The sequence below is a fragment of the Jaculus jaculus genome, chromosome X, assembly GCF_020740685.1.
Source record: "Jaculus jaculus isolate mJacJac1 chromosome X, mJacJac1.mat.Y.cur, whole genome shotgun sequence".
Lineage (NCBI taxonomy): Eukaryota > Metazoa > Chordata > Mammalia > Rodentia > Dipodidae > Jaculus > Jaculus jaculus.
Genome location: NC_059125.1, coordinates 119534788 through 119544054, shown reverse-complemented (window position 1 = coordinate 119544054; position 9267 = coordinate 119534788). Strand labels below are relative to the sequence as shown.

Here is a 9267-nt window from a genome sequence, read left to right as displayed (position 1 = left end):
TCATAGAACCATTGCATGGTGGGAAACCATGTACACCACCTCACTTTCACACAGCCAGAACTGGCATCTACCTGCCCCATCATGCTCAGGAGAGGAATCAGCATCTACCTGTCCCACATGTGCAGGGCTGGATCAGGCATCTATTTGCCCCACAGGTACAGGGCCAGAATCTGTATTTCTTTTTTTGACAACTCTAAATTAAGTTTTATAACTCATATTTTGATTGGATGTCTTATTTAGTTTTTTTGAGTACTTTATAAATCCTCTCTCAGATGTATACCTGGCCAAAGCTTTCTCCCATTTTGTAGGCTGCCCCTTTCCTCTATTCACAGTGTCCTTTGTTGTAAAAAGCTTTGTAATTTCATTAGGTCCTAGCAGTTGGTTAGTTTTCTTACTTGTTTGGATTCTATTCAGGAAGCCCTTGTCTATACCTATACGTTGAAGTGTTTCCCTTCTTTCTCCTCTAGCAGTTTCACAGTTTCAGGTCAGATATTAAGTCTTTGATCCATTTTGAGTCAATTGTTGTTCATGGAAAGAGATAAGGATCTATTTTCATCCTTCTATGGGTAGATATCCAGTTTTTCCGGCACTATTTGTTAAAGAGGCTGTCTTCTCTCTAGTAAATGCTATTCGTTTTGTTCAGTTCTCTGCACCAATTTTTGAGTGGATTTGTTTGATTTTTTTTTTTCAAGGCAGGATCTCATTCTAGCTCAGGCTGACCTGGAATTAACTATGTATTCTCAGGGTTGCCTCGAACTCATGGCAATCCTCCTACCTCTGCCTCCTGAGTGCTGGGATTAAAGGTGTGTGACACCATGCCTGGCTTTTTTAATTGCTTAGTTTTTTGCATTCTTTGTGGATTCTAGATATTATGCCTCTGTCAGAGGTATAACTGGTGAAGATTTTCTTCTACTGTGTGTGTTGTTTGTTGGGTATGTTTATGATATGCCTATCTGTACAAAATATTTGTAGTTTTATAAGCTCCCACAGGTTGGTTGAGTATTTAATTTTATGTGCTACTGAGGTTTTATTTAAGAAGTTTTCTCCAACTCCTCTATCATGGAGTGTTCTCCTTACTTTTTCTTTCCATCATTTTAGACTTTTAGGTCTTCTCTTATATCAAGGGCCATAATCAATTTAGTGTTGAATTTTGTGCATCATGAGATGAGTGAGTTTAGTTTCATTTACTATGTATGGCTAGCCAGTTTGTCCAGCACCATTGGTTGAAGATGCTGTCTTTTCTCCAATCTGCTTTATTGGCACTTTTGTCAAAGATCAAGTACCTGTAGTTACTTGACCTGTGGTCCAGGTCTTCAGCTCTGTTCCATTGGTCTATGTTTTTGTTTTTATATCAGTACAATGCTATTTTTTTACTATGGCTTTGTAATATAGCTTTAGATTGAGTATGGTGTTACCTCCAGAGGTATTTTTTTTTCCTGAGGATATGTTTGGATATCCAAGGCCTGCTGCCATTCCATATGAATTTTTGAGGTCATTTTTTCTTTTCTTCTTTAATTAACAGTTTCTATAATTGTAGACAATATCTCATGGTAATTCCCTCCTTCCCCCACTTTCCCCTTTGAAACTCCACTCTTCATCATACTCCTTTTATTATGTCTCTCTTTTATTATGATGCCATCATCTTTTCCTCCAATTATGATGGTCGTGAGTATGTAGTGTAAGGCATGGAAAGGTCATGGATATCCAGCCTATTTTGTGTCTGAAGGATCATGTTCTAAGGAGTCCTACCCTTCCTTTGGCTTTTACATTCCTTCTACCACCTCTTTAGCAATGAATCCTGAGCCTTGGAAGATGCGATAGAGATATTTCAGTGCTGAGCACTCCTCTGTCAGTTCTCAGCACCCTGGTGCCTTCTGAGTCATCAAGGTCACTGCCATCTGAAAAAGAAAGTTTCTCTAATCAAGTGTGAGAGTAGCATTAATATATTGGTATAAACATTAAGAGAAGTGCTTACTGAGCAGTTTGGTGAGCATAGTATATACATTTAGTCAGACACTAGCAGACATTACACCCCCTAGGGTTCATGACTGCCCCTGTTGTAGGTTTTCAGTATCAGGGATGTATTCCCTCTCATGGAGCGGGCCTCTAGTCCAATTAGAGAGTGGTTGTTTTCCCCCATAACAGAGATACCACTATTGCATCTGTTGGCTCATTTGGCATAGTTGGCAATTTTAAGGCTTGCAGTGTCCTCTGTTGAGTATTTCCACTGGTGAGTTCTCTCTCTTCCATTGAACTGCATGCAGTGTAGCTTTTCCTAGCTTTATGTCAGCTGGTCTACATGGAGGAGATTTTCAGTTCAGCTCCAGCAGGATTTCTCAGTGACCTTGCAGCCCAAGTATGTGAAGTCTTTACCAATAGGGTCTTATCATCTATTCTTGGTGGGAAACCAAGAGCCTTGGGAGTGGCCTGTAATGTTTTGCAGGTATCAGTGACCTCTATGGCCAAGAACTCACTGTAAGGGATCACATCCCTGGCACTGAAAATTTTCTAGTGACAATCTATGGCTTCTGAGTATTCTATTGTCCAAAACAGTAGTTTTCCATATGTCTTATTTTTATCCTCTTAGATTTTGATTAGCCCTCCCTCTACCTTTCCTTTACTCAATCTCTTCCCCTGACCTCACTTAGGCCTTTTCATCTCATTAATGTTCTTCTACTTACATATATACAAGACCATCCTATTAAGTCCCTCCTCCCTCCCTTTCTATCCCCTTTATAGATTACTGCCTCTGCTACTGAGTTTTCTTCCTACTCACATAGTGGTCCAATCATTTGTAGCTAGGATCCACACATGAGAGAGAACATGTGACATTTGGCTTTCTGGGCCTGGGTTACCTCACTAAGTATAATCCTTTCTAGTTCCATCCATTTTCTTGCAAATTTCATTTTTCTTTACCACTGAGTAGAACCTTATTGTATAAATGTGCCATATCTTCATTATCCACTCATCAGTTGAGGGACATCTAGCCTGGTTCCACTCGCTAGCCATTATGAATAAAGCAGCAATAAACATAATTGAGCAAGTTTCTCTAAGACAGTTAAATGAATCCTTAGGATATATTCCTAGGAGTGGTCTAGCTAGGTCATATTGTAAAGATACTTTTAGCTGTCTTAGGAACCTCCACACTGATTTCCACAATTGTTGGACCAGATTGCATTCCCACCAACAGTGTTGAAGGGTTCCTCTTTTTTCATATCCTCACCAGCATTTATGGTCATTTGTTTTCATGATAACAAGCCATTCTGAGAGGAGTGAGATGGAATCTCAATGTAGTTTTAATCTCCATTTCCATGAAGGCTAGGGATGTAGCACTTTTTTTTTAGATGTTTATATGCCATCTGTTTTTCTTCTTTTGAGAACTCTCAATTTAGTTCTTCTTGTAGTCAGGTTCACATTGCTAGCAGAAATCACCTGACCAAGAGCAACTTGTGGGTAAAAAGGTATATTTTGGCTTACATACTTGAGGGGAAGCTCCATGATGGCAGGGAAAATGATGACATGAGCAGAGGGTGGACATCACCTCCTGGCCAACATAAGGTGGACAACAGGAACAGGAGAGTGTGCAAACACTGGCAAGAGGAAACTGGCTATAATACCCATAAGTCTTCCACCAACAATACACTGACTCTAAGAGGTTTTACTTTCCAAATCTCCATCAGCTTGGAACCTAGCATTCAGAACAGTGAAGTTTATGGGGACACCTGAATCAACCACCACAGTTACGTAGCCCGGTTTTTAAAATTGTGTTGTTTGATCTCTTATTATTTAGTTTTTTGAGTTCTTTGTATATTTTGGATATTAATCCTCTCTCAGGTGTATAGCTGGAAAAGATTTTCTCCCATTCTGTGGGTTGCATTTTTCCTCTAGTCACAGTGTCCTTTGTTGTACAAAAGCTTTGTAATTTTTTTTTTTACTTTATTAAAATACTGGGTTTATTTCACATGTGATATTTTTGTTTCTCCACCATTTCCATGTCTGACCACTACTACTATGTCCTATCATAACATTCCATACATACTTAAAACCAAGCAAAGGGTGGAGTCCAGCTTTAAAAACTAAATAGGCATTTTAGACAACACATTCTTGGCAATGGAACTTGGACAACATTTATCAAACATGGTAGAGAAAGTTCTCACTTTGCATTATAAAAAAGACAGCCAGATATCAACTGTTACAGAAATGAAGACGGAAAATTTCAAGGAACTGTTTAAACTACTTTCTTAAAGAGATTTCCTCCACTGCCAGAGATCTTGAATAGCCTCCTGGTCAGTCATCCGGAAGCAATTCTTCACGTAATTGATGAACTTGGCTTCCACTTTGGGAAGAGAACCACCCTTTTCTATACTTGCTTGCATTTTTGCTTTAATGTCTTCAACAGAACTAGGTCCTTTTGGTGTTTTAGGAGTTTTTTCCTGTTTTTTGAAGGCTTCTTGACCTTTTGATCTTGGTGTTGAGGGTTTTGAGTCTTTCCCATTTTGGTTTGATTTTTGTGCATTTTTGGCTGGAATATCTCGTATAGATTTCTTCACTGGAGCTTTTTCTTCAGCTTCATCATCATCAAAATCATCATCATCATCATCTTCATCATACTCATCATCATCTTCATCCTCATCATCATCTTCATCAGCAGCAAGTTTTACTTTTTTCTGTGGAACTTTGTTACCACCTCCAGGTGCAGATCGCTTTCCAGACATACTTAAGAGTTTTACATCCTCCTCCTCTTCATCTTCTGACTCTGCATCTTCCTCCACAACTACTAAGTGCTGTCCACTAATATGCACAGGCCCTGAACCACACTTCAACCTTAAGACCACAGGTGGTGTAATTTCAAAGCCCCCGAGAGAAACCGTTGGTTGTACAGACATTTTCAAAGTTGCCAGTGTTACTTTAATTGGACTGCCTTCATAATTCATTGCCTCTGTCTCAACGATGTGCAGTTCATCTTTTGCCCCAGCCCCTAAACTGACCGTTCTTAATGATAACTGGTGCTCATTTTCATCATTATCCACCTTAAAGTGATAATCTTTGTCAGCCTTTAGTTCACAACCGAAAAGGTAGTTCTGAGGCCTCAGCGGGCTCATGTCCATGTCCATCGAATCTTCCATGGGGGGTGGCATGCACTTGGGGGAGGGGTGTGAGGAGACGGACGGAGACAACTAACTACGGCGCCTCACACTAGACGCGTAGGATGGAATCACACCAGGGAAAAAGCTTTGTAATTTCATGAGGTCTCAGCAATAGATCCGTGGTTTTATTTCCTGGTTATATTGAGAAAGTTTTTGCCAAGACCAATGTGCTGAATCATTTCCCTTACTTTTTTTCTCTAGCAGTTTCAGAGTTTAAGGTCTGATGTTAAGTTCTTTGATCCAGTTGGACTTAATTCTTGTGTATGGAGAGAGATAAGGATTTATTTTAATTTTACTACAGATACATATCCAGTTTTTCCAGCACCATTTGCTGAAGAGGCTGTCTTTTCTTCAATGAGTATTTTGGGCATTTTTGTCAAAGATCAGATGGCTATAGCTACCCAGACTTACATTTGGGTCCTCTATTTTGTTCCATTGATTTACATGTCTATTTTTGTCCCAATACCATGCTGTTTTTGTTACTATGACTCCATAATATAGGTTAAAATTAGGTGTGGTGATACCACCATACTTATTTTTGTTGCTTTTTTTTTTAGATATTTGAGGCTTTTTGTGCTTCCAAATGAATTTTTAGATTGTTTCTTTCTATTTGTGTGAAGAATGCCATTGGGATTTTGATGGGGATTGCATTAAATGTGTAGATTGCTTTTGGTAAGATTGCCATTTTCACAATATTGATCTTCTGATCCAAGAACAAGGAATGCCTTTCCATTTCCTAGTGTGTTCTACAATTTCTCACTTGAGTGTTTTAAAGTTTTCATTGATGAGATCCTTTACTTCCTTGGTTAGGTTTATTCCAAGATACTTTATTTTTTTTGATGCAATTGTGAATGGGAGTGATTCTCTGATTTCATCCTCCATGTGTTTGGTGTTAGCATTTTTCCTTATAGGGTCTTCAGTGTGTGTTTTGTTTTAAATGTGAACCAAATTGGTTTATGATGGGGTTATAACCACAGATATGCAGATTGTGAAGTTTGCAAGTACATCAAAGTACCTGGGGAATTGGGAAGTGGGAAACTTGGGGCTGTGGCCTACTCACTCAACTTCTATGTACTCTTCAGCACACAGGGATCAGAGGTTGTGGAATCAGGAGCCAGGAAGCTGGAGATCCAGGGGCAAGAGGCCAGCTCCTACAGTGGCCTGTATACCTTCTGGATCAGGAAATAGGGATTTGGATACCCAATCAATCAGACGAGATCAGGCACGTTCAGCTTGGTGTAGCAATTGATTGCCCAGTCAATCAGAAAACCCATGCAAAAGGCCTGCTTTCACAACCCACACACAGGGACCAGGCTACCCCAAGACAGCAGCAGGGGTACCTGAACCAAAGAAGTGGGTGGTGGGGAAGGAACTGGGAGTTCTGACCTACTCATTCACTGCATGCATTCTTCAGGGCAGGGGATACAGGAGTCGGGGACCAAGGAGCCATCCATTCAGGAAGATGGAGCAAGGGACCTGCATCTGCAGCATGCTCACAGGGTCCAGGCAGCCCCAAGCCAGCAGCAGGGCACCTGAATGGGACCAGGAAACTGGATGGAGGAAACAGGGAGATCACTCTGCAATACTCTCCAGAGCAATCAGGAAGGAGGGGGAAGGGGTCTGCTCTTAGGGTTTTATGGAGGATTTGGGGGAAGTTTTTAATTACATTTTCAATCTTATTGGATGTAATAGCTTTGTTTAGAAATTTGATCTGTTCTGGGTTTATTTTGGTAGGTTGTATGTGTCTAGGAATTCATCCATTTCTTCCAGCTTATCCAATTTTGTGGAATAGATATTTTGGAAAAATGTCTTGACGATTCTTCCAGTTACCTTGGTATCACTTGTGGCCTCTCCCTTTTCATTTTTAATCTTGTTAATTTGAAATTTATCCTTTTATTGATCAAATTGATTAGGAGTTTCTCAATCTTGTTTATTATTTTTGAAGAACCAGCTCTTTATTTTGTCAACTTTAAAAATTATTTTTTTAATTTCCATTACATTGATTTCTACTCTGATATTAATTATTTATTTCCACCTTGAATTCTTAGGATTAGATTGTTCTTATTTTCCAATGCCTTTAGGTGGTTGGCTAGGTTATTACTTTGAGATCTCTCTGTCTTTGTTATGAAGGCATTTAGTGCTATAGTTTTCCCCCTTAGACTGCCTTCATTGTATCCCACAAGTTCTGAAATATTGTGTTTTCATTATCATTCAGTTCTAGAAAATTTTTAATTTCCTTTTGATTTCTTCCATGACACATTCATTGTTTAATAGCATATTGTTCAATCTTCATTAGTTGGTGCATTTTCTATTGTTTCTTTTTTTTTTGTTGATTTCTAGCTTTAATGCATTATGGTCACATATGATGCAGGGAATCATTTCAATTTTCCTGAATTTGTGGAGGCTTGCTTTATGCCCTAAGTTATGGTCAATTTTAGGAAGGTTCCATGAGCTGCTGAGAAGAATGTGTATTCTGTGGAATTTGGGTGGAATGTTTTGTTGATGTCTGTTAGGTCCAGTTGGTCTAAGCTGTTAAGTTTCATTGTAGCCCTGTTAATTTTCTGTGTGGATGATGCATCTATTGATGATAGTGGGGTATTGAAGTCCCCTATTATGATGGTATTGGCATTTATTTCTGATTTGTTGCCAAGTAGGTTTTGCTTTGTAAAATTTGGTTCACCTGTGTTTGGTGCTTATAAACTTATGATTGTGATGTTGCCTTGTTGGATCATTCCCTTAATGAGTACAAAGTGGCCTTCTTTTTTTGTTTGTTTGTTTTTGGTTATTTTGGTTTGAAGTTTATTTTGTCCAATGTTATAATAATCATACCCACTTGTATTTTATTTCCATTTGGTTGGAAAATAATTTTTCATCCTTTCATCCTAAGAAGGTGCCTATTCTTAATGGTGAGGTGGGATTCTTCTTCTTCTTTTTTTTTTTTTTTTTGAGGTAGGGTCTCAGTCTAGCTCAGGCTGACTTGGAATTCACTATGTAGTCTCAGGGTGGCCTTAAACTCATGGCAATCCTCCTAACTCTGCCTCCTAGAGTGCTGGGATTAAAGGCGTGTGACACCACATCTGGCAGGTTTCTTGAAGACAATAGATGGATAGATCCAATTTTCTGATCCACTAAGTTAACCTGTGTCTTTCTCTCTCTCTATCTCTCTCTCTTCTTTTTTTTTTTTTTTTGGTTTGTTGTGGTAGGGCTTCACTCTAGCCCAGCCTGACCCCATAATTCACTATGTAGTCTCAGGGTAGCCTTGATCTTGCGGTGATTCTCTTATCTCTGCCACCTGAGTGCTGGGATTAAAGGTGTGTACCACCACACCAAGCTCCTGTGTCTTTTTAAAAAATATTTATGAGGGAGAGAGAGAGGGAGAAAAAGAGAGTGAGGATGGGCACACTAAGTCCTCTAGCCACTGCAGACAATCTCCAGACACATGCACCATCTTATGTATCTGGCTTTACATGGGTACTGAGTAATTGAACCTGGGTCCTCAGGCTTTGCAGACAAGAACTTTAACTGCTGAGTCATCTCTCCTGCTCCTAACCTGTCTTTTTTGACTGGGTGTTGAGACAATTAATGTTTCAGGGTATAACTAAATGTGATGTTGATTTTAATCCCTGCCATGGTGAAGGCTTTGTGGAGTTTGGTGCTTTTTTGAGGTTTGTACATTTTCATGTCTGGTCTAGTTTGGTTATTGTGTTTTACCTCTTGTAGGCTCTTGAGGTTTGTTCTTTGTTTCTTATGTGTGGAATATTCCCTGAAGTAGTCTCTATGGAGTTGGCTTTGTATTTATATAATCATATAGCTGACTTTTATCATGGAAACTTTTCCTTTATCTTTCTATTATGAGGGATACTTTCACTGGGTGTAGTAGTTTGGGTTGAAAGCCATAGTTTATTTTATTTTTTATTAATTAATTAATTTTATTTATTTTTATTAGTTAGGTACACAGGATGTATACTGTCATGTTGGTACCAACATTAGCCTCCTCCTGCACAGCAATCCTCCTTGTTGGGGAATATGGGTCATGCATTGTGGGATTAGCCATCAGTTATGGGTAAGAGACAATGCCTCTAAGCCCTTCTGGCTTTTACATATGTAATGAGATGTTTCT

The 9267-nt window shown here is 39.2% G+C and overlaps 1 protein-coding gene across 1 annotated transcript; it reads right to left on the bottom strand.

Annotated features, from left to right (window-relative positions):
- Window positions 1-3922: 3922 nt before the first annotated feature.
- Window positions 3923-5155, bottom strand: LOC123456655 (nucleophosmin-like). Its single transcript, XM_045140508.1, has one exon. The coding sequence runs from the start codon at window positions 5136-5138 to the stop codon at window positions 4242-4244; it is 897 nt and encodes a 298-aa protein (XP_044996443.1). The 5' UTR covers window positions 5139-5155; the 3' UTR covers window positions 3923-4241.
- Window positions 5156-9267: the final 4112 nt, after the last annotated feature.

Excerpts from the sequence above, each read along its gene's own strand:
- LOC123456655 (XM_045140508.1), bottom strand. The coding sequence starts at position 5,138 with ATGCCACCCCCCATGGAAGATTCGATGGACATGGACATGAGCCCGCTG.